We start from the raw sequence: 25,727 nt of genomic DNA, 5'->3' as shown, positions 1-25,727 counted from the left end.
TTTGTAAAGCGGCGAGCTGGTCCTCACCGCATATGTTTTGCAAGGTTCTATAAACTGGATGTTACAGCTCAAACTTTAGCACATGCAGTATTGAGTGTTGGAGTTGAGTCATGATTGGGACTCATCCAGCCCTAGAGGTGGTGCTGTGGTTGGCAGGAGACTTCGAGGCAGGCTATCTGGCAATACGGGAGTTAGTATGTCCCATAGTGAGACACCGAAACGTATGCTTGAAAGAGAACAATAGGTTACTTGCGTAACCCCGGTTCTCTGATAGCATTAAAGGGACACTTCACCCATTTGCATTAAGCTTTGCATTGTTCGAAACCCAGTCATACTATTGAATGGTCGTGCAACACTCTCTCATTTTCCCCTGAGACGGGAGAAATCCTTTATTTACCTCTTACACTTCCTCCTACAATGACGCAAAAATCGTCATTTTGCGTCATTGTAGGAGGAAGTGTAAGAGGGGGGGATTTCTGTTGAGACTACAAGCACTAGTTCCTCATCTTTCCCAGGGGGCGGGACCCGCTCACGCTACAGACCTATTACAGATCAGTGGGTGGTACTTTACTCTCTGAAACTGAAAGCAATATCCTCCATCTTGTTTGAAGCTAAGCTAACAGGCGCTGTGGAGACAGATATAAAGTTATGACAATAGCGGAGGAGAGTGCTCAATATGATATAGACTAGAGGAAGAGGATTTCGGAAGTCTGATGCTTGAATCAGGTGTTTGTGGCTACCTTTACAAGCCGCATTATAGCGAAGAGCCGCCGAGGCAGAAGACCTGCCTGCCGCAGACGAGGAGCCCGGACTGGCTCGGGTTAGGGCGGACTGGTGGCGCCGGTGATCTCACTATGCAACTACGAACCGCTACGAACACAGAGATAGAGTCCGTCTGCTGCAAATAATTTAAACGATGACAATTTCTCCTGGACGAAATCTCTGAATCAGACGAGGACACGGACGTTTGTGTTGAGAACTATCCTAGTTTCGCACCGCATATGTTCTGACTGAACATCCAGGTACCATGCAATAATTCACCGTTTCGAAAGAAATACAAACGAGGAGTAATGCACTAATGAGTTCGCCAACTAACTAGACATTTTGTGTGAATGTGAAATGAATTTCAAGCTCTGGTGGTAGCTAGCCTTGTAGACGGAAGAGTGATTTCTCTTATAGGCAGATATGCGCTTTCTGGATTAGTGGGAGTGGCTTGCGGAGCTGTGCAATGTGGTGCATTGTGGGAGTTGTTGTCTTTCATACAAATGCGCCCTGAAGTTATTTTTTGTCTTTTCTCGGTCACAAAGGCACCAAATTCAAAATTTATTTTACATTTCGACTACATATATGACCCACTTTCAATAAAGATCAATGTTCCCATGGGTGAAATGACCCTTTAAGTGAGGTGTCTCACCAGATCACCCTCCTTGCTGTGAAGCGAGGAAGAGGTGTGCTTGTTTTGAATGTCGTAATGACGTAGTGCTGCTCCTCTTATACTGAGGGGTGGGGTAGCCACGCCTAGACACTACGTCATGTCTGCCAGCCAATCGGGGCTGGCGTAATGTAATAGGACTTCTGTGGAATCCGCGGAAGGGGCGTATCCCATAGTGAGACACCTCACTTAATGCTATCAGAGAACCGGGGTTACGCAAGTAACCTATTGTTAGCTTCACTGGTAGCTAAGCGATAACTTGTTGTGATTGGTCGTAGTGTTATCCAATTGCGTGCAGTGAGATTTTCAAATGCATGGCTGGTGCCACCCTTCGAGCTTGCCGGTTTTCATTAGTCGACGGCAGACCATTAATCTTTTAGATTTAGTAGTGGGAAGTTCGGATCATTTTACTGACTCGGATCTTTGAGTCTCGTATAAATAATTTTTAAATAGAATATAAATATTTTGAATAGAAATAAAGTTTATATGTAAGCAAGTGTAGCCTACTCAGTTCACATGAAAAGAAAGAGACAGAAAAGAGAGGAGCTAGAATCAGTGAACGTAAACTAATACAATTTTATTACATACTGAATTGGTCGATGTTTCTCTGATTTTTCTTTATTATGTTGGCTTGAGAAAGCCAGCATATTTAAACACTATTATTATTTATTATTATTATTATTATTATGAGAAATTGACTCCACCTAGAACTGTAATGCTTTACCAAACTCAGCTACCTTCAGACTGGTCTGACTAGCTTATATCTTTTTTTTTTCTTCCATATATGCAGCCGCCTACTAAAAATGTCTGTGCATGCATGGCCCTGCCTCTGACTGGTATGTGACTTGCAAATTACTGTTGACAGAGGTCAAAACATGGCACATCTTATCTGAAAAGGTTTCACTAAATTATAGTGTCATATGGCCCCTAAATATATTTAAGCAATATTTTGAAGGCCAATGCGTGCGTCACTATTAAGATGCTAAATGTACCCTAGGAGTCACTATATTGACAAACTAGAAACTGTTGCTTTTAACTGCTTGCCTTATCTGTCAGTTCAAGATACATTTAATTCTTTGCATTTATTAGTAGAAATGATTTAGATATATGTTTATAGCTTCATAGATATTTTTGAAAACCTAACCCCACCTCTTCCCTAAAATTTCTCAAGACTATAGAACATGAAACGGGCAGATAAAAATATAGTCACAGGTATTTACTGCAAAAACTGACCAATAAAAAGTATAAAATATATTGTTTATTTTTAAATGTTCTTGGACGTTTATATATTTTTCCTATTCATTAAATAATTCTTTAGAGCATTTTATAGTATTCCAGTGAAGAAGAAATGAACACTTTACCTGTTTTTTATTCGGATGTAGGCCTGTTTTAACTGAGACATGACTTATCAGGGGCTTTCATTCTAAATGAGGGGAGAATTGTTGTGGATGATGTCTATTTTTTACAGTTCCAGTAGGTCCAATAATTAAAGTTGTAATGACAAGATGAAATTGTTGCCATCTGCTGTTTAATAAGGTCTGTAAATGTATAACCCATATTGAAAAAGTTTGCTAAAAACACCTGTGATTCTTTTATATGTTCCAACAGAATATAGCAAGGGACATATATGCTGCAAAAACCACATATATAAATTCCATAATATTAATGTATTTTCAATCATATATGTCATATATGTCCTACATACAACTAAAGTCATATATATATTTTTCATGATGTAAAAACATGGGAAAATAATGCTAATTTAATAATGTCCAGCATGGACTTGTATAAAACACAGTGCAGTTTACGAATCAGTATAAGGCTGTACTTCACTCATGCTCTTGCTCTTATCTTGTCCTAAGTGGAGCCCTGCCTATAGTCAATCATGGTTATATACTGTATAATCAACCTTAGATGAAACACAACATTTAAACTACACACACAAGCACACATTTTAATTACAAAATGATTTATTAGAGTGTATTCTACAAGATACCATTGCAAATTTCGCATATCAATAGTTTTCATTTTAAATGAAAATGAAAAGTGTGCTATTTAGTATGAAAGTGGCCATAATCGGTCTGATTTTGTATAGGACATGTATTGGGCTTACATAAAGCACAGAAGGTAATTCTGGCCGATTTAAGTAAGGAAGATATATGGTTGCTGTATATGAACCATGCAGGGTTTTTTTCATATGGGAACCTTATACAAGCACATAGACAGATGTTTTAGAAGCATAGTTTTATTATTGTGATGTACTTTATCAGTTAATGAATGCATAAAGTTAAAAGGGGCTGTTGAGCAAAAAAAAAAAAAAGCCTCTTTTACAATTCCTTGTGCTTGATTCATGTTGGTGCAAGGACCATCCGTTGGCCCAAAGACGGAATCCAGCGGCCAGGCGAAGGTATAATGCGCGTATGTCTTTTCAGCGCTCCAGTGAAGTTCACTTAATTTATTGGATTTTAGTTTTAGTATTACTTTAGCTCTATGCGTAATCTGACTCCAATTTCAAATGATAGGGTAGAGTGGGGGAAAACGCCCCCCTTAAAGGGGCATTCCACCCATTTGAACATTTTTATTTAAAGTGGGTCATATATGTAGTCGAAATGTAAAATAAATTTTGAATTTGGTGCCTTCGTGACCGCGGAAAGACAAAAAATAACTTCAGGACGCATTTGTATGAAAGACAACAACTCCCACAATGCACCACATTGCACAGCTCCGCAAGCCACTCCCACTAATCCAGAAAGCGCATATCTGCCTATAAGAGAAATCACTCTTCCGTCTACAAGGTTAGCTACCACCAGAGCTTGAAATTCATTTCACATTCACACAAAATGTCTAGTTAGTTGGCGAACTCATTAGTGCATTACTCCTCGTTTGTATTTCTTTCGAAAAGGTGAATTATTGCATGGTACCTGGATGTTCAGTCAGAACATATGCGGTGTGAAACTAGGATAGTTCTCAACACAAACGTCCGTGTCCTCGTCTGATTCAGAGATTTTGTCCAGGAGAAATTGTCATCGTTGAAATTCTTTGCAGCAGACGGACTCTATCTCTGTGTTCGTAGCGGTTCGTAGATGCATAGTGAGATCACCGGCGCCACCAGTCCGCCCTAACCCGAGCCAGTCCGGGCTCCTCGTCTGCGGCAGGCAGGTCTTCTGCCTCGGCTGCGCTTCGCTATAATGCGGCTTGTAAAGGTAGCCACAAACACCTGATTCAAGCATCAGACTTCCGAAATCATCTTCTTCTATATCATATTGAGCACTCTCCTCCGCTATTGTCATAACTTTACATCTGTCTCCACAGCGCTTGTTAGCTTAGCTTCAAACAAGATGGAGGATATTGCTTTCAGTTTCAGAGAGTAAAGTCCCACTCACTGATCTGTAATAGGTCTGTAGCGTGAGCGGGTCCCGCCCCCTGGGAAAGATGAGGAACTTGTGCTTGTAGTCTCAACAGAAATCCCCCCCTCTTACACTTCCTCCTACAATGACGCAAAATGACGATTTTTGTGTCATTGTAGGAGGAAGTGTAAGAGGTAAATAACGGATTTCTCCCGTCTCAGGGGAAAATGAGAGAGTGTTGCACGACCATTCAATAGTATGACTGGGTTTCTAACAATGCAAAGCTTAATGCAAATGGGTGGAGTGTCCCTTTAAGGAAAATGTGACATTATAGTGAAACAAAACATAAATGTGACTAGAATTGCCATCCCGGTTTTGAGTGACTATGGCAGGAGTTACTCACCAAATATTAAAATTGCTCAGTCTTCATAATTAATTAGTATTTTCACTGAAAAATATTTTTGTACAAAGGGGGCGTTTTGCCCCAGCGGTGGGGTAAAACGCCCCCCAAGGTGGGGTAAAATGCCCCCTTTCTTACCAACCAGTTTGCTTCATAGATCAACAGCAAAATTATCAGACAATAGTTTTTAATCTCTAAAAGTAAAAGGCAAGTAATGTATCAACATGTATATATATTAATATTTATTTCTGCAATGTCCAAAATAGCCAAATTTAACTACCTTCCATCAGTGAGCTTTGCTAGCAAGCTAGCTAGTTAATGCTCACTTGAGGTAATTTTTTCATGTTTTGTTCAAATATTTTGATTTTACCACCTAGTTATACTGCATTAAGTGTAAAACAAAGGATTTGATAGACAGAAATATTTTATTATAGTAATTATGATAGAGAGAAACTATGCCCCCAGGCGTTTTACCCCTCAAGCTATGACTTAAAAAAAAAAAAAAACTTTTTTTTAAATATAATTATATTCCTTATAAATAGCATATGATCTCAAACTACAGACTTCACTATTCATCTATCATACATCACTGTGATATCCTGCAGAACAATATTCTCTTAAACACTTGTTTACAAATATCTGAAAATTATAGCATTTACCATGTAATCCTCTTCTCTTCAAATATGTCGCTGGTGTCAGCTTCTCCATAGAGATTTGTATATCCCCGTTATCAACATAGTGCATAGCAACAGTAAAAATGTATCTTGAACACTTTTAGTGGTTATTTTGGGAAAAACAGGTGGGGGGGGGGGGGGGGGGGGGGGGGGGGGGCGTTTTCCCCCACTCTACCCTAATCAAATTTAGATTGTGTTTCTGATTAGAAAATAATCAGAAAATGATTATGAATTAATTTAGATCTTTGATTATTTTGGGCATCTCATAATTTCAATTATTAATTCACTAACAGACCCGATGCCGCACAGAGTCACACGACCCGGGTTTACGTGGATCTCACGGACACAGCCTTGCCAGTCTGATCTTGGTCAGAGGGTGCAGGGTTTGCTAATACCTCTTAAGTCGGTTGCCTACTGCTCACACATACAAAAAAGTGTAGTTTATTTAGCCACTTCCGTACAACTTGCCAAGTCAGTGATAGACAGAAATCAAAAGGTCTTCAGATGACGTGCCTAATGCTCCATTCATATGCCCTTTAGTTTGACCTATCCTGGACACAGAGCTGCAGTAGCACCAGCCTCCTCATAATCTACTAAAATAATGATTTCAGAAAACTTCAGAATAAATCAAGATGTAACATTTATTTGTCAGGAAAAATTGTATCATGCCAATTACAGAAGTAAATAATTAAAAGCCAATTCAGAAATAATAAATACATGACATCATTTACTCAAAGATGACTCTAAAAGTAAGCAATGTATTCCTGACAGAGACACACAGTGATGTGTCAGGGCTTTCCAATAGGAAAACACTGAAACAGCACTGTATGGGGGAGTCTCCTGGTAAAGGGTCCCAAAGACTGCTCTGACACCTCACCTTAAATACCACGACCAGAACAAAAAGGGTTATACAAATATTGTTTAGAGTTGTTTGGGCCAATCCATTTACCCCAGGGGGGTAGCACCTGGTTTCTTGAGATATCTTAAAGAGATATCAGCCAGAGAGGAGAAACAGGATTCTCCTAGTTTCTCAACCGTTCTCATTAAACCAATGACTGCAATGAAATTAAGACCATTTTACCAATCGCACTGAGACACTTAAAATGATACCAAACATGAAAAGGAAAAAACAACATATTCACAAGATACACCATATGTGAAATATAGACATTCTAATGAACTTTCAGTGTCTTGAAGAGGGAAAGAGGGGATGAGTTGAAGTCAAAACAAGGTGACAAGGAGATAAGTTTGGGCAGGACAAGGTTGTCTTTGCTATCTCCTGTCCAGGGTGCATTTTATGGCTTTATTGCAGGGTGTGTTTTGTTTTAGCAGGAAAATCAGTTCTTACTTGGTGAGTGATCTGCATCAAATCCACGTTCCATCTCCCTATACAGAGATGGATTGTAGAATAAAAATAAATAAATAAATGTCCTTGAACGCTATAGTTAGTCAGCTTTATACATTGCTGTGTGTGTTTTTAAGCACCACACACTTAATATTGTGCTGACAGCAGCACCACATTTAAATGTAGAAGTTAAGGGCTATAAAGCGATGTTTATAGTAAAACACATCTTAATTGTCACAGGTAGGTTTTTTTTTTTTTGTCAGGTTCATGTCCTTGTGATGTAATTCATGTTCCATGTAATTCATGTTCCTGTTTGCCATGTGCTTCCCTTGTTTATGCCATGTTATAGTCAGATGATCCTGTCATGTGTTTTATGTTGTCAAGTTATTATTGGTTTATTGTCTTGATTGTGCACAGCTGTCCCTTGTCTTGTCATTAGTAGTCTGTCTATTTAAAGGGTAACTAAACCCCTGGTCAGAGCCTGACTCCACCCACTGGCAATATTTGAAAAATGCTAGAAAAGTGGGCAGACCCCAGCGGAGATAGAGGGGACGAAACGAGGGCGGGGCTGAGCGGGAGGGCATGCACCTGAGACACACTGTCAGACTCTAAAATGGAGAGTGACTCACAGGGTCGCAAGACGACGTAAAGTACATGCATCTGATGAGTTTTATCGAGTTGATGTCAATAGAGCTGGTAAGTCCCACCCATCCGTAAAACCCCACTGGACCTCTAGGTTGAAAAATCATCAATGCAAGTGAATGTGAGAAAATAATTATTTTCTGGTCCCGTTTGAATTTTGCCATGAATGTGAACATATGTTGTTTGTGAATTTTTAATATAATGTTTCGTGTGAAGAATGCTACAATTTAGCGGGTAGAAGTTTGATACGGTTAGACTTTGTGTGAGAGCACTTTGTGGACTACAACTCTTCGCTGCTTTCGACGGGAATCTGAAGAAAGAACAGCCCATTTGGTTTTGAATGGTGACATTTGGGTACAAAACACACAGGCATCTCGATTTGTCTCCATAGATTATCGCAGCATTAGCACCGTGATTTGACAAGTGGAGTGAAAATGTGTTATGGGGTGACGTCACATAGGCGACATGTAGTCTTTTCCACAACTGCTAGCCAAAGAATCATACAATACTGTCCAACTCGTAACATGAAAAATTATATAAAAAATTCACAGACAACATATGTTCACATTCATGGCACAATTCAAACGGGACCAGAAAATAATTATTTTCTCACATTCACTTGCATTGACGATTTTTCAACCTAGAGGTCCAGCGGGGTTTTACGGATGGGCGGGACTTACCAGCTCTATAGCGCACGCTCTCTGTAGGTATATTCATATTTTGCTGCTATGTGAAAAAATCCAGCAAAATGCGCCAGCGCGTTTGTCGACCCCAGAGGATTAACTTTAGCCAAACCATAAATTGTGATTAAAATATGATCACTCACATCAAGACGCCGCTGCGGTGGTGGAGTCCATGCAGGAGGAGCAGCGTTTGGCACTGCGTCGCTTTTCAGAACGAGCTGTGTGGATTGCGTTATTGCGTTGGATAAGCAATCCCGCATAAAATGCAGGTTGCACACTTGAGCTCTAGGCGGGAACTCATGGTGATACAGGCCAAGTGCATGCAACCACTGGCGCCTAATTTCCAAGTCTGCTGGAAAGCTATGCAACCAGCAACACTACACCTACGTACCCTCCTGACCATTGTACTAAATACAGATAAATCTACGCTAGCTTGTACCAAGGGCGTGGTGAGCTGGAACCTGCTTAATTCACGCAGTACTGAAACATCCAATAGGAAAATTCAACTGCAGTAGCCACCGTTCAACCTGAAGAGGGCAGCACTCAGATGATTTTACACCATATATTGTAGAATTAAAACACTTTATACCCAAATGTCAAAAAAGTTACTTGAATCAATGAACAGCACTAATAAAGCCCCATTCTTACAGATCATTAACTAAAAAAAGTTGGTTTAGGGTTTAGTTACCCTTAAAGGTCCCGTATAGGCCTATGTCACGAAAAAATTGAAGACCGGAAGTACGTCTTTTAGTAGGGATACGGCTCTTCCGGTTAGGTTTTTACAATGGCAGAGTCCGATAGATACCGCTGGACCAAATCTCTCCGCAACCTGCCTGAAGTCACATATGACAATGTGGTTCGGATGGTAAATGAAAACTCTCAAGTGGAAACGTCAAAACTGAGGAAAGGGTACACTACAACAACAGCTGCGGGTCTAGCCTGCCATTGTTGTTATAGATCTAGCCGTTCGCCAGTAAGGTAAACGTTTCTATGGTAACAGCGAGTTGGACCAATCAGCAGACGTTGCTGCTATGCTTAGGATTGTGGGTAGTGTAGTTTTTTTTCCCATAAGATCACGGATAAAACATGTTTTTCTTAAAACAAGGTTGATTTCATACGAACTTATAGCTTCTACAGGAGCAAAAACCTTCGTTTCACAACCTCATAGCTCGTGGTCAGTCTACCTCGGATGGTTTAGACATTATGGCTGATAATCTAAATCCTTATGGAGAAATACTGTTGACCGGAAGTTCTGAATCCCTACTCCGCGTTCCGGAAGCAGGAAGTGTGACATAGGCCTATTATGCAAAATTCACTTTTGCATGCTGTTTGGACATAAATGTGTGTTGGCAGTGTGTGTACACAACCACCCAAGAGTGATAAAAATCCACTCATTCCTTTTTTATTAATCCCCATAAATCATCAGCAGTGTCTCCCAACGACCTGTTTTCAGAATGCTGTTTTAGTGACGTCACTAAAACAGGCCCCGCCCACGAGCGTTGACAGACATTGCCGTTCTAACATAGCCCCGCCCTGATCGAGTTCACAGCTGCTGCGAGAATGTCTCCCAAGCGTTGTAGGTGTTGTGTGGCTGGATGTATTAATCCACATAGCTCTCTCTATTTACTCCCGAAATCTGAGGCAGCCAAGACGAGGTGGAATTATTTTGTTTTTAAAGAAAATGCTCCCTCAGCTCTACCGAAATTCGTTTATGTACTTGCGCACTTCTTATAACTTACTGTGTTTACTCAGCTCTTACGGTGATTTTCTGAAGTAAAACTGACGCTTCATCTTTTGTGTGATGTACAATAAACTTTATTAAACTCATCAGTATATTTTTGATCATCATTCGGACCTGGTCTGAAACAGCAGACTTGTAACAGGCTACAAATAATGGATACATACAAGCAGATGACAAATACGTTTTAACCGTAATTAAACTACTAAACTATACCTGTTCCATCTCTATACAGCACTCTGACTCTGTAGGCATTATTGTCCGACTCGAAATGAACACCTTTACTGAGAGTTTCTGATATTATCATCATTCCGTGAGATGAAATTGTCCTGAGAGACTGAGCGCGAGCTCATGAAGCTCCGCCCCCTGTGCCATCCAGCAGCAGCTTATTTGCATTTAAAGGGCACACACTAAAACAGCGCGTTTTTGTTGCACCACTGATGTCTGAGTACTGCATGGGCAGACAATATACGGGCGAGTGAGAAGCATGTTGTTGTTGCAGCCTGTTAATAAAGCGGCTCGGTGAACACTCAAGGCAACAGTCTTTATTTGTAAAAGAACCCAACACAACATGGTGTCAGAAGTGGCTGTGCTTTGAGAAAGAAGAAGTCAGCTTTGCGCCCGGCTAGCGACTATGAGTGAGGAAGACCAAGCGAGAGGAGTCTCAGCAGCGGGGGCAGCCGCAGCGGCACCGGGGCACGTAACTGCGCCGGCAGGTCCAGTAATGGCGGCGGCAACCCCAGCGGCAACCTTCACCATCAAACCACCGGAGCCGTTTGATTTTGCAAAGCCCCAAGAGTGGGAAAGGTGGAGTAGACGGTTCGAGCGTTTTAGACTGGCAAGTAACCTGAATAGCTCTTCGGAAGCAAACCAAGTCAATACTCTGGTTTATTGCATGGGAGATGAGGCTGACGACGTGCTAAGAGGGCTCGAGCTAACGGCCATGCAGCGCCAGCAATACAATGCAGTCAAAACAGCTTTCGACAGACATTTTGTCCCAAGAAAGAACGTGATTTACGAGAGGGCAAAATTCAACAAGAGAGTGCAACAGCCATCAGAACCTGTGGACACATTTATTACAGCTCTCTATGCACTAGCAGAAAACGGTTGAGTACGGTGCTCTTCATGATGACCTTTTTAGAGATAGGCTTGTAGTGGGTCTTAAAGATTCGTCTCTGTCAGAAAGAATGCAGCTTGACAAAGATCTTACCCTAGCTAAAGCTATCACAATGGCGAGACAATCTGAAGAAATAAAGAGACAGCAAACTGACCTGAGAGGTGAAGTTATCGCCAGCAAAACAGCTATGGATGCAGTACAAGTTAGAAAAGCCAAGCTGAACAAGTTCAAAACCAAAGAGCAAAAACAGTTTAAGTCCCCGAAGTTTCAGCAGACCAAACATGACAGTAAAGCATGTTCCAAGTGTGGCAAAGCACCCGTGCACGCAGCAGTACAGTGCCCAGCAAAAAATGCAGAATGCCATAACTGTGGAAAACGCGGACACTATGGTAGAGTCTGTAAGTCCAGCACATCTGTGAATGAGGTCGCGGACAGTGCGGCTGGACTTTTTCTGGGTGAGGTGGATTCTGGAGAAGAACCATGGCTGGCGGACATAAACGTGAGCGGACATAAGGTGACCTTCAAGCTAGATTCCGGAGCAGATGTGTCCGCTATTTCCGAACAAACATTTGTGAGCTTCAAACTCAAAGACAAAACATTGGACAAGGCAGAAAAACCACTGAGAGACTTACTTTCAACCAAGAACATGTGGTACTGGGGGCACGATCAGCAAAAGGCGTTTCACAACCTTAAACAAGAACTGTCTTCTCCTCCTGTGTTACAGCTCTACAACCCGAATAAGCCACAGAAAATCTCAGCGGATGCCTCTTCATTTGGCCTGGGGGCAGTCATGCTGCAGAAAGAGGGAGATGTGTGGTCACCAGTTGCTTATGCTTCCCGATCATTAACACCTACAGAGCAGCGCTACGCTCAGGTGGAAAAAGAAGCGCTGGCTCTTACGTGGGCCTGTGAGAGGTTTAATGACTTTATCCTAGGCCTTCACTTTGAACTCGAAACTGACCACAAGCCACTAGTGAGTCTTCTGGGAGGACAAGCTTTGGATGCGCTTCCGCCACGGATACAGAGATTCCGTATGCGCTTAATGAGGTACTCATACACAATAAAGCACATCCCTGGCAAAAGTCTCACCACAGCTGACACACTCTCACGCTTACCGCTTACAAACAGTGTTACTGGCGCTGATACAGACCTTATGGAGGACACTAATATTTACCTTGAATCTGTGCTAGAGCGTCTCCCTACAAGCAGTAAATACCTGGCAGATCTTCAAGAGCAGCTGATGTCTGACAGCGTCTGTTCTCAAGTCATGAGGTACTGCGCAGAAGGCTGGCCGGATCGTAACCAGCTACAAGGAGTGGTGAAGCACTACTGGCCTGAGAGAGCTGTTCTGAGTGTGCACAATGGACTACTACTTAGGGGCACAAGGTTAGTTATTCCTGCTAACATGAGAAACTCAGTTTTGGACAAAATACACGAGGGTCACCAGGGTGTGGTTAAGTGCAGAGAGCGTGCCCGTCAGGCAGTGTGGTGGCCAGGTTTAAGCAACCAGATCAGTGAACTTGTCCTCAAATGCAGACAGTGCATACAGGAAAGAGTCAATGTAAGAGAGCCTTTAATGCCCACAGATTTACCCGAAAGACCATGGCAGAAGTTAGGTGCTGACTTGTTCGCTCTGAAAGATAAAAACTACCTGTTACTAGTGGACTACTTCTCTAGGTATATAGAGATTGCCCAGCTCAGCCCAACTCGCTCTGCCAATGTCATTGTGCATTTGAAATCAATATTTGCACGTCATGGAATACCAGAGATACTGATCACAGACAACGGCCCGCAGTTTGCATGTCAGGAAATGAAAGACTTCGCAAGTGAATACTGTTTTGAGCATGTGACCAGTAGTCCCAGGTACCCCCAAAGCAACGGCGAGGCGGAGAGAGCTGTCCGAACAGTCAGTAATCTCCTCAAGAAAGCTAGTGATCCGTACAGAGCTCTATTAGCCTATAGGACCACAGCGCTGGCAAATGGCTACAGCCCTGCACAGCTACTCATGGGGCGTCGACTCCGTACCACCCTGCCGATGCTACCAGAGGCTTTACAGCCATGTGTGCCAAATCTTCGACAACTTCGTCATGTGGAGAGGGAGAGAAGGATGAGACAAACCGAATGTTTCAACAAAAGACACCGAACAAGAGATCTGGACAAACTGATACCCGGAAACCCTGTTTGGATTGCAGATGCAAAAGCAACAGGCACAGTGACATCTGTCCACCCAACTCCACGGTCCTATGTCATCAGTGGACCGCAGGGAACAATCAGAAGGAACCGCAGTCATCTTGTGCCTTTGCCGATATCAGAGACTCATACTGAATCACAACCGACCCAGTCTAATGAAAGAAACACTCCTGCAGAGACACTTTCTGAGCCACAAGCACAACAAACACCAGATGTTGTTCGAACCTGGTCTGGTAGAGAAGTGGTAAAACCAAAAAGACTGGATCTGTAAAAGAATGCATTAACATTTCTGTTATGCTTTGAATAAGGTCTGAATATGCCTTAATCTAATAAGAGTTTTTGCATAGAAAATGTTTTAATGTCTGCAATAACTGTTTGATAAGGGAAAAGAAAATGTTATGAAAATTGTTAAAATGTTTATGCCCAGAAATTTACAGTTAGCTGACCAATGTGACATGTAAAAAAAAAAAAAAAAAAATTAAGATATGCTAATGGTTTGAGTTACAGCTAAGAGTAGTTAACCTACCTTCAGTAAGGGGGATGTGGTGTAATCTATATTACATGTTACCACTAGAGGGCAACACTGGCATGTGTGATGTCTGAGTACTGCATGGGCAGACAATATACGGGCGAGTGAGAAGCATGTTGTTGTTGCAGCCTGTTAATAAAGCGGCTCGGTGAACACTCAAGGCAACAGTCTTTATTTGTAAAAGAACCCAACACAACATTCTGAGCCCCAAAAAATGACAATTTAAACATGTAAAAAATGACCTGTTGGGTATTTTGAGCTAAAACTTCACATACACACTCTGGGGACATCAGAGACTTATTTTACATCTTGTGAAAAGGGGCATAATATGGGACCTTTAAGCCCTCACCATGCATCTTTGGTCAAGTATTGTCCATGTAACTACTGTTGGTAAGGTCATGTTTGTGATTATGCTAAATTTTGGAGTGCCATGCCTTTGTTTTGGATTATTTGAATAAACTGCCTTTGGGATCTCCAAGCTTGCCTTCAGTGGACCTTCATTACATTAATACCCGGTCTAAACTTAACCAGTGCCAATCTAAAATACATCTTTCTTTATCAGTGAAAACAAATGTTTCAATGAGTACTGTCACATCTCACAACTTTTTTCATTGTTTTTCTTTTTGTTTTGTTTTTAAAACCATTTTCATTTAACGTTTCTCAATGCTATATTTCCCAAAACAGTACTACAAAATCAAGACATTCAGAGATAAAGGTTCACATTTTGCAATGTGCAAAATGATAAGGTTACTCTATTTTTAGAGTTATTTTTATTTTTAAGGTTATTTTTTGTAGTAAGATGCCATTGTTTTTAACTTAAATTATTATGTGAGTAGATTGCAGATTGGTTGCCAAAATCAATTTAGTGGTCATTACAAAAATCTTAATTGGTTCTTGAAGAGATCGTACTCGGTTACTAACGTAACCTCGGTTCTCTCTAGAGAGGGAACGAGTACTGCGTAAGAACTTATGCTTGGGGGAAAGTCTCTTTCCGTGAGATACTGAAGCCAAAAACTATCCTTAATTTTTTATATAATGCAAAACGCGTTGCAGCAGCATACAGACATAGGCGAGGCAGCTTGCGCGCCTATTGGCTGCCCTGCGGCAACTGCAGCAGCCTATCGAGAAGGCCCTCTTGACGCCTTGACCAATGGGGGTGCTTCGCGCCCATTGCATAGCGTCCCGCCGAAATAGGCGTGGCCTAGGGCTATAAATATAGCGTCGAGAGGCTGGTTCACTGGTTTTCATCGCTGGAGCGAACCAGAGCGAACTGCAGGCACGGCAAGGATACGCAGAACTCATTCCCTCTCTAGAGAGAACCGAGGTTACGTTAGTAACCGAGTACGTTCTCTTACGAGAGGTTCTCTCGTACTGCGTAAGAACTTACGCTTGGGGAACACAATGTAAAACGCCGTGCGTGCTGAGATCCAATACCAAAGTCCCAAGGGCATGTGCCCGGGGCCCATATGGTACATGATCATCAGGGACTCACAGAGAGCCCAGGAAGAGAGGCTAAAGCATCATTCCTGAATAAGTAGCATCCCACCAGGGTGCTTTAAGATAATAGTGTTCCACACAGTCAGGGCAAAATTTGGCCTGATCTGATGAAAATTATGGGTCTTACAATTGCCCTCAGGGCTGCATGATCGATCCGTGAGCATTGCTCAAACAGTTCCCAGTATTCTGAGCCAACATCGGGGCAGACCCAGCAAACACAGAACGTTGGCACAACGTAGCCAACCTTCTAACAACGTTTTAACAACATGGCCAAAAGGTTGCTATAACTACGTTGTGTGGTGAAGTTGTTACAGCGTTGTCACAATGTTGACATTAAACCATCGTTCAGGGCCATTGCTTAAGGTTGTGCCTAGGGTGTCTTGACAACCACTGGACTACATAATGTACTCGTCACTGCCCTGAAGCGGGAAAATCAGCCTTTTAAATTCCAACCACCTGTTGTTGGTCTCATTGTGTTCTCATTCATCATCGAGCAAGGTTACGTGAGTATTGCGTTTAGCCTAACAGTTACCTCAGCTATCAAACACAACCTACAGCTTTAATTTCTAATGTGATTAATGAAGCATCGCTCGCACTGTTTAGTTTTTCGTTTGATTTTTCCGCTATTTAGTCTCATTCGTTTCTTTGCTCCTCTGGATTTGTGGATATGTTTCCCCGGTGACACCTGCTCGGCTACTGTCTGCCATACAGACCCGGTTTTGTTCATTAAATGTTCTGATCTGCCTTTGCTTTTCATGTTTTATTTATTATACTTAAAATAAATGTGTATTCGTTTATTTCTTTTTTTTTTTTCCACAAATGTGACTTTTGGAAGTGCAATTTGATTATATGCAATTTTAATAAAGTTGAATTAACGAAACCTTCTGTCATTTTTACTCTTTAAAGTGTAGGCTACACTTGCAGGTGTTGATAGCCCCATTAAATACTATAGATAAACAATAAATGATAAAAAGTATATAATTATCTAACAAAATACACCATATAAAAATATTGTCAGAACGTCATCTCTCAGTTGCTGAATGTCGCGCAACAACGTTGCTACAGCCCTGTCACGTCTTACAATTCTACGTTGTTACAATGTTGCGAGCACGTATACAGCGACGTTGCCATAGCAGAAATGCAACGTGCCAGAGACGTTGCCACAACGTAAATGTGTTTGCTGGGGATAGTACTGGCTTATTAGACCGACAGCAGCTTAGCTTGCAAAGCGGGAACTTCCAGGTTATAAAACCTGATAAATGTAGACGGGGAGGCCCAGCCTGCCGCCATACAGATATCATGTAAAGAAATCCCACTAGACCAAGCCCACGAAGAGGCCATGCCTCTTGTGGAGTGCGCTCTGACACCTAATGGGCATCGTAGGCCCTTAGAGATGTATGCCAGCGCTATGGCACCCACTATCCACCTGGATAGGGTCTGTTTCGTCACAGCTAGCCCTTTAGAGCGCCCGTAGAACGAAACAAATAGCTGCTCTGTCTGTCTGAAAACAGACGAGCGAGACACATAAGCTCTTAATGCCCTGACCGGGCAGAGCAAAGTGGCGTCCTCCTCCTCGTCAGGGACCGGTAAGGCCGACAGGGAAATGACCTGGGACCTGAAGGGTGTGTTGAGGGATTTAGGAACATACCCGTGTCTCGGTTTGAGCCTGACAATAGAGTCATTTGGCCCAAACTCCATACATGTCGCACTTACTGAAAGCGCTTGCAAGTCCCCCACACGCTTTACTGAAGCGAGAGCCAAAAGAAACGCTGTCTTGAAGGACAAGTGTTTGATATCCACAGATTGGATTGGCTCAAATGGGGCACCTTTCATGGCCTCCAAGACCGTGGAAAGGTCCCATATGGGAACTGAAGGAGGTCTGGGAGGGTTTAACCTCTTCGCTCCTCTTAGGAAGCGAATGACCAGATCGTTCTTCCCAAGTGACTGGCCTAGCGTTGGTTTAACAAACGCCGCTATAGCTGCCACATAAACCTTGAGCGTGGAAGGGGGTTCTGCCCTTTTCCAGAAGCTCTTGTAGGAAGGAAAGAACGTCCGTCACCCCTCAGTCCTGGGGCGACGCGCCACGGGCTGTGCACCAGCTAGAAAACACAGACCATTTTGAGGAATAGAGCCGTCTCGTAGAGGGAGCTCTAGCCTGCGTGATCGTGTTTAGCACTCCCGTAGGGAGGTGAGCGGGTACCCATTGATGGCCCACACGTGTAGGGCCCAAAGCTCCGGGCGAGGATGCCAAATCGAGCCCTTGGCTTGGGTGAGGAGGTCTCTCCTCAGAGGTATCGGCCATGGGGCAGAGCTCGCTAGCTGCATCAGAACTGGGAACCAAACCTGGTTTTTCCAGAACGGAGCTACTAGTAGCACCGAGCATCCATTTTCCCTGATCCGCTCTATTACCTGAGGTATGAGCGCAATGGGGGGAAAAGCATAGAGCGGGCAGCGGGGCCATACGTGAGCCAGCGCATCCCTGCTCTTGGAGAAGTATATCGGGCAGTGAGCGTTTTCTTGAGACGCAACAGGTCTACTTCCGCTTTGCCGAACTTCTTTCACAGCAATTGGACTGTCTGTGGATGTAGGGACCATTCTCCTGCTGGAACATTGTTCCTGGACAGTCTGTCTGGTCCCAAATTCAAGTGGCCGGGCACATGGGCTGCTTTCAGCGAGCGCAAATTGTGCTGGGCCCAGACCAGGAGGTGTTCCGTCAGCCTGTGAAGGGTTCGGGATCTGACACCTCCCTGGTGATTTATAAAGGCCACCACCGCCATGTTGTCCGAACGGACTAAAACGTGGTGTCCTGCTTTCTGGGGATAGAAGCGCCTGAGCGCTTTGTCGACTGCCATCATTTCCAGGCAGTTTATGTGTAGAAGCTTTTCCCGTTCTGACCATAGGCCAAAGAACGGTCTACCCTCGAGCAGCGCTCCCCATCCCGAGGTGGAGGCGTCCGTGGACCACCTTCACACTCGAGGAAGTCCCCAGGCTTACTCCTGACCGGTACCAGTCGGTCGCCGTCCAAGGTTTCAGAGCTGAAACGCATTTCTGATCGACCTTGAGGCGAATACGACCGGAGTCCACGCTCGGCGCGGCACACGCGCTTGTAGCCAGAACTGTAGTGGGCGCATCCGAAGGAGGCCCAGCTGAAGCACTGGCGATGCTGCGGCCATAAGGCCTAGCATCCTTTGAAACTGTTTGAGCGGGACCATAACGCCGCAGCGGAAGCTTTCCGTCATGCGCTGAGCGGTCAGTCTGCGTTGTGGCGATAACTGAGCTGTCATAGACAGCGAGTTCAGGTCTGTGCCCAGAAAGGATATTTTCTGACTGGGAGACATCGAGCTCTTCGCCCAAATGACTTTGAGACCTAATTTCTCGAGGTGTTCGAGTAAACGGTCGTGTGTTCTATGAGCTCTGTACGAGACTGAGCCAGAACTAGCCAATTGTCCAAGTAGTTCAAAACTCGCATCCCCCGAATTTTCAGGGGAGCGAGGGCCGCATCCAAGCACTTCGTGAACGTACGGGGTGCTAAAGACAGGCCGAACGGTAGGACTGTGTACTGATATGCCTGGCCCTTGAAGGCGAATCTCAAAAATCGCCTGTGACGTGACGCTATTTGTATTTGGAAATACGCGTCTTTCAGATCTATCGACGCAAACCAGTCCCCCTGGCGAATTTGCGAGAGGATTTGTCTGGTCGTGATCATTCTGAAAGGGCGCTTTGAAAGCGCTCTGTTCAGGCGTCTTAGATCTAGAATGGGTCTGAGACCCCCGTCTTTTTTCGGTACCAGGAAATATCTGCTGTACAAGCCCCCTTCGCTCTGAGCTTGAGATAAGGGTTCTATGGCCCCTTTGCTCAATAGTTTCGCTATTTCGGCTCGAAGTAGATGAGCTACTTCCTTCTTTACCGTAGTTTCGACTCGCGCCTCGCAACGGCGAGGGCGTCGAGCGAACTGTAGCGAATAGCCTCTCTTTTATAATGTTCAGCACCCATTCTGATACCCCGGGAAGCTGTGCCCATGCATTCGCATGAATAGCTAGGGGTTGAATAAAATCTGCGCTCTGGCCGTGACATTGTGGCGGCTGAAGAGCTCTTATGTGCTGAACATAGGTGCCGTGCTTGCGGCAGTCGAGGCGGGGGGCGCGCTGATGACAGCAGGCAGCCTGCCCGCGCTTAACTCTGTTATAGCGAGTAGCTGAGAGAAGGCGGGCGGGCGAAATCCTTCGGGGTTCGACATGTCTGTGAGTGCATGTGGGCGCGACACAGCGGGCACATGAGAAGCACTGAATACACCTTTGGTCTGTGACCGTATGTGTTTTGGTTTTGTTTTTACAGAAACCGGAAGACATGCAGTGTATGTGAGCACTGAGTTGTGGGCACATTCACTACTTTTAATGCGCAATCGACCTGAGTCGATTTTATGAGCGCGAGCTCTGTGTGATGAGCTGTGTTTGTGTGTAGGAATGAGCACGTGATAGTGCCCATTTTTTTCTACACTCATAACACCATCGGCCGTGGCCGGAATACCAGGAAATACACTCTTTGAGGGATACATCTGGGTTGCCGTGGAAACGGCGTTTGTAAGCAGGCAAGCGGGCTGTGTTACCGACTTGTTTACTGCTAAATAAGCTGGAACAGTCACATTTTCTGGAACTGAGCGAGCTGGTAGTTTTGGTGGAAGTCTGGCCGTAGCGAGACTTGAACACCGTCGTTTTCCTAGAAGGGCTAGGACGACTTTGAGGCCTCAGGCTTGATTTCGATCTTTGGCCGGGGTCCCGCTGAGGATGGCGGCCAGCAGACCGAGAGAGCGGCCACCGAGAGAGTGGCTGAAAAGGGTGCAGACCAGGATTTTGAGAGTTCTTCGTGAAGCTTCAGGAAGAAACAGCGCGGGTCTAGACGGTGTTGCAACACGGTCCCCTTTAAGGAAACAGCCATCCAGTGTGCTGGCTCTACAGGCGCCGACCACTCGAGACCGAGGCTCTCAACGGCCTGAGAGAGCAGACGCGTCAGCTCTGACTCAATATTAGCCCGTTTCCCAGACGACTCACGAGCAGGGGGTGCGAGATCCACAGAGCTCGACCAATCCTCACTGCCTGACGCTAGGATAGAGCAGCTGTCCTCCTCTGCAAATGCCACATCATCAGACTCATCCGCCACGGAAACGGCGGCAGACAGCGGCCGTTGTCCGGGGTGATAGACTCGAGTGAAGCAGGCGGCGAAGCTGGCGGGCGAACCGGCGAGCTCATCTCAGTAGGAGGAGGTTCAGAGCCTCGCTGAGCGCGGCACTTTTTACGGCGCTGCAGCGCAGCGGGCTGGGGTGCAGACTCGTGAAATGTGCCATGCGAGTCCTCAGAGTCGCCATAGGCATCAGCTCGCAATGAGGGCATCCGCCGTCAGCGAGCGCAAGAGCTGCGTGATCTTCTCCCAGGCAGGAAACGCAATAACATGGCGGTCCCCGTCGCTGAGAGGGGCTCTGCACGAGCCACAGAAGGTGCGAGGCATCTTAAAAAAGACGCTCGGCTCTTTTAGAGAGAAAAAAGTGTGAGTTGCGGGGCGAACACACACTAGCAATGAAAGGATATAGTGCACCGGATAGCGCAGCAGGAATGTCAGCAGAAGGCGGCGCGGCCAGCGGCTTCGATGCAGACTCGTCCCGCTGAAAGGCTTCTTCAGACGGCGCGGCTTCTCTCAGGGTCCAGCGATGCGTGAGCTCCGCTGAAGAGATGAAAATCAGTGAACCAGCCTCTCGACGCTATATTTATATCCCTAGGCCACGCCTATTTCGGCGGGATGCTATGCAATGGGCGCGAAGCACCCCCATTGGTCAAGGCGTCAAGAGGGCCTTCTCGATAGGCTGCTGCAGTTGCCGCAGGGCAGCCAATAGGCGCGCAAGCTGCCTCGCCTATGTCTGTATGCTGCTGCAACGCGTTTTGCATTATATAAAAAATTAAGGATAATTTTTGGCTTCAGTATCTCACGGAAAGAGACTTTCCCCCAAGCGTAAGTTCTTACGCAGTACGAGAGAACCTCTCGTAAGAGAACTCCAGGGCCGGCTGGATTGGATTCCAGTATTTGCTCTAGTGAGGTTTTCCGCTTTAGCAACATTTCCAACTTCTAACAGTGTTCAGTTGATGTAGAAGTTTCAAAATCAAGGATCAAGGATTGCATTAAAGAAAAGCATAAAAAATAAATAAAAGTATAAAGACAAATAATTAAAATTTTCAGCATTGTGAATAATATTATGAATAAATAATGGAACATTGTTTCTAAAAATAATTATACACACACACACTCTCTCACACACACACACACACACACACACACACACACACACACACACACACACACACATTCACATAAATGCATGAAAATAGTTTTATACATGTAAATAAATATTATTCATAGATTTTTGAAATACAAATTTCAAAACGGAAAGCAGAATACAATACAGATGGAGTAAATAAACGTACTTCTTAACAACCAAACAAACAAGTCTGAAATAGAACATAATTTTAACTAGATACAGTGATGTCAGAGTAGGGCTCAGTTTCTGATTGGTTGCTGTGATTGGGAGGCTTCTACTTGATCAGGGATCAGCAGATCTGCCTGTTATTCACTCCAGGACTGTTTGATATGTGTTTGTCTACTCACTTCTGAATGCACAATGGAGATGTATGGTGTCCTGCTTATGCTCACTGTTATTGTGAGAACTGAGACTCAAGGTAAGTCAGAATTTTTTTTAATAAAATGATATCTGCTGATTTATAAAGTTAATGTATAGATAAGCAAGTATGATCATGAGGAAAATTTAAATCCCAAAAAGATGTTTGTCTGGTACCCAAAACCTGTCAGCAGAGTATTGTCTGATACCCAAAATTAGCTTAACTTTATTTTGTCTGATATCTAAACAACAGCCTTCTATCAGCCTAAGAGGCATGCGGAGGAATTAAGCCAGTGGAGCAGAAAGCATAAGACTAACAAATCTTAGTTGTGTCTGTTCAATGTTCAGTCAAACATTGTCTGACCAGCTCAAATTCAAGTGTTATTATACCAAAGCAATGAAAAATGCTTCACATCATGTGGTATTAAAGCATTGAAATTGAGACATTCTCTCTCTGACTTGTTTGTGAAGACAACACAGTACACAACATACGATTAAACAGTAATTGAAAATAATATAAAATGAATGATCAATGAATGAATCAGTGAAATTAGTAAAAACGTATAATAAATGATTATATAATTAAATGGAATAATTAAATGGCAATGAAATGAATGGATATTTAAAAAAATAAAATAAAACAAATCTACCGTGGCTCTCTTGAAACTATTCACAAAGGTTGCTACTAAGAATCCTTAGATCCTTCAGTATAATATATTATCTATTCAATAGCACTTTTTTAGGGTTGAGAAACAATGTTGTTTTAAATAGTTTGTTTCTAAATACTATCACTGTACTGATTGTACATCAGATAAAGATCATCCTTTGTTATTCATCCATACTGTTAATCCATTCTGTCTAACATAACACTTTATCTGTTTCAGTTGAGCACAGGGATGTTGAATTTGCTGGATGTTCTGATACAGAGAAAGAATATTTGATTGAATTTGATGGAGAGGAACTGTTCCATTCAGACTTCATTAGAAAAGGAGGAGTAGGGACAGCACCTGACTTTGCAGATCCTTTCAGCTTTCCTGGATTGTATGAGACTGGTGTTAGTCAAATGGAGGTCTGCAAAAAAAACTTAGGCACAGACATTAGAAATTTCAACTTCCCGGATGAACAACTAGGTAACACATCCACATTGCATAAAATTATAATATTTTTTTCATGATGGATACAAAATCTATATAATAATCTGAAGTTTACTTTTTTGGAGATGTGCAAAGAAATCAGCTGCTGAAATTACAACCAATATAATCAAGATTTTTTTATTTATTGTGGTCCAAGATAAAATGCACACAGAGGTCCCAACTACAAATCAGCCTCTATTTTTGTGCGTTCACAGACATCCCAGATACTTCCATCTATTCAAAAGCTGTTGTGGTGCAGGATGTTGAGAACACCCTCATCTGTCATGTGACTGGATTCTTCCCTCCACCTGTCAATGTGTCATGGACTAAAAACAATCAGATTGTGACAGAAGACACGAGTATAAGCCAGTACCGCAGAAAAAATGACGGCACCTTCAACATCTTCTCCACTCTGAAGTTCACGCCTGAAGAGGGAGACATTTACAGCTGCACTGTGAACCACAAATCCATTCCAGGCCATCAAACCAAAACATGGGGTGAGGCACTGCTTCATATTCAGTAGATATACGGTTTTTATTCATTCTAATTGTTCCCTAATTCTTTTTTTTATTAGATCAACTGATATTTTACAACAGACATCATCTTAAACAATTTAGGGCAAGCATGACATATCCTAAAAAAAATACTTCTTGAGAAGTTTATTAGAAAGATTTTGTAGACATTAATCATAAACAAAGTTTCATAAAAATTAGGATGAAAGTGTAAAAAGTAAAACTCTAAAAATGTCACTTTACTGTAAACATGAAATTTGTGCTTTTACATTCTGTGGCATATGCGTCATCATGTGCTTGTGTATTTCAGAAGTGGACGTTGCCCTACCAAGTGTTGGTCCAGCTGTGTTCTGTGGAGTGGGTCTGACTCTGGGACTGCTGGGAGTCGCTGCTGGAACTTTCTTCCTCATTAAAGGAAACAACTGCAACTGACAGCTCTGATATAAAATGAACACATTCTTATTTTGTAATTACGATTTTTTTGTACTTCTGATTTACTTTCTCCTCCAATGAAAGTTCTGTAAATTAAGCATTTTGGTACTAAAAAACAATAATTTTGTGCACCATTGAACATGACAAATAATGTTCAAATTTGACTGGGGTCCTAAGTAGTCTTAACATATACTTTATGTTTGATTTATGACCCCCATTTGATGACTCATGATTGGCAGGCAATCCATTTGTCAAGAAAACAGTGTCTCTGATTTACAGTGCCAAACTGACTGGTCAGTGGTTGTCAAATATGTTTTACGGCGGTTATATCTCACCCCAGATCAATTTTATGATTTTTTTTTTTAATCCTGGGTATCTGGCTCCTTCCAGTCTGTTGGGGGTAAACTGTTGCTGATTGTATTTTCCTTTGACTGTTGGGGGTGAAATTCACCCAAACAAGTATTACGTATTGTGAACACCCTGAGTGTCAAAATCTTTGCTGGTTGATCAATAGGGTAGACTATATGTTAATTGAGTCAAAATATTTGAGTCAAGACATTCAGGAATACCATTACACCTATACCACACTGGCTATATTCATTAGAATAACATGTTTGGGGGTGTTCTTTTAATAACAACTGTGTGTGTGTGTGTATGTGTGTGTGTGTGTGTGTGTGTGTGTGTGAGCACCGCAGTAGGATCAGTAGTACCTGAACTATATAACTCTTCGGTCCTCTGGCCAGAACCTGCTTATGGTCCCCAAGACTCGTTATAAGACCTGAGGGGACCTGTCTTTTCAGTCTGTTGCCCCCAGACTGTGGAACGCCCTGCCCCTGTCTCTGCGTCTGGCAGACTCTGTTGACTCTTTTAAAAAAGATCTGAAGACTTGTTTATTTAAGAAAGCTTTTGGTTGATGGGTTTTCACTAGTGTCACTTTGATTTTACATATGTATATACATTTTTTTATATTGTTTTGTTTTACCTTTCTCGTGTACAGCACTTTGTGATTTTATCTGTGAAAAGCGCTTTAGAAATAAACTTTACTTACTTACTTACTATAGGTTTATGTCAATGCCTAATACAAAGGATCAGACGCGTTCATCAAGCCAAAGAGTCCCAATTACCCACACACCCCGTACTATATTCTTCTCAACAAGAAAAGGTGTTGTTTTTCTAGAACATCTGTATCTAGTTCCAAACACCAATAGGATCAGTGTTAAAAAGACAAAGAATCAAAAAAATCTAACTCACAGTGAAGGTGTTTACGAGTGGAACTGGCGGGGGAAGAGTGAATCCTAAATGGGTTTGTTAATGGTTTTACGACAGTTGCTTAGGCTAGATGTTTAAAGAATGACACTTCATCAAAAGCTTTGGTGATTCTCTGGGCTCGCACAC

General features: G+C 43.1%; 1 protein-coding gene and 1 long non-coding RNA gene across 2 annotated transcripts; both read left to right on the top strand.

Annotated features, from left to right (window-relative positions):
* Positions 1–22,167: 22,167 nt before the first annotated feature.
* On the top strand, positions 22,168–23,305 carry LOC307173672. Its single transcript, XR_013823898.1, has 2 exons — positions 22,168–22,316; positions 23,140–23,305. It is a non-coding gene; the product is annotated as an uncharacterized lncRNA (long non-coding RNA).
* Positions 23,306–23,318: 13 nt separating this feature from the next.
* LOC307174339 (SLA class II histocompatibility antigen, DQ haplotype D alpha chain-like) lies at positions 23,319–25,388 on the top strand (the record flags this gene model as incomplete). Its single annotated transcript, XM_079898099.1, has 3 exons — positions 23,319–23,401; positions 23,521–23,885; positions 24,211–25,388. 3 exons carry the CDS (start codon positions 23,319–23,321, stop codon positions 24,330–24,332), a joined length of 570 nt encoding a protein of 189 aa, XP_079754225.1. The 3' UTR covers positions 24,333–25,388.
* Between the last annotated feature and the right edge of the window lie 339 nt (positions 25,389–25,727).

Source organism: Squalius cephalus (genome assembly GCF_949319135.1).
Source record: "Squalius cephalus genome assembly, chromosome: 16".
In the NCBI taxonomy this organism is placed as follows: Eukaryota; Metazoa; Chordata; class Actinopteri; order Cypriniformes; family Leuciscidae; genus Squalius; species Squalius cephalus.
The sequence above is the reverse complement of the archived record's forward strand: the minus strand, read 5'-3'. Positions and strand labels throughout refer to the sequence as shown.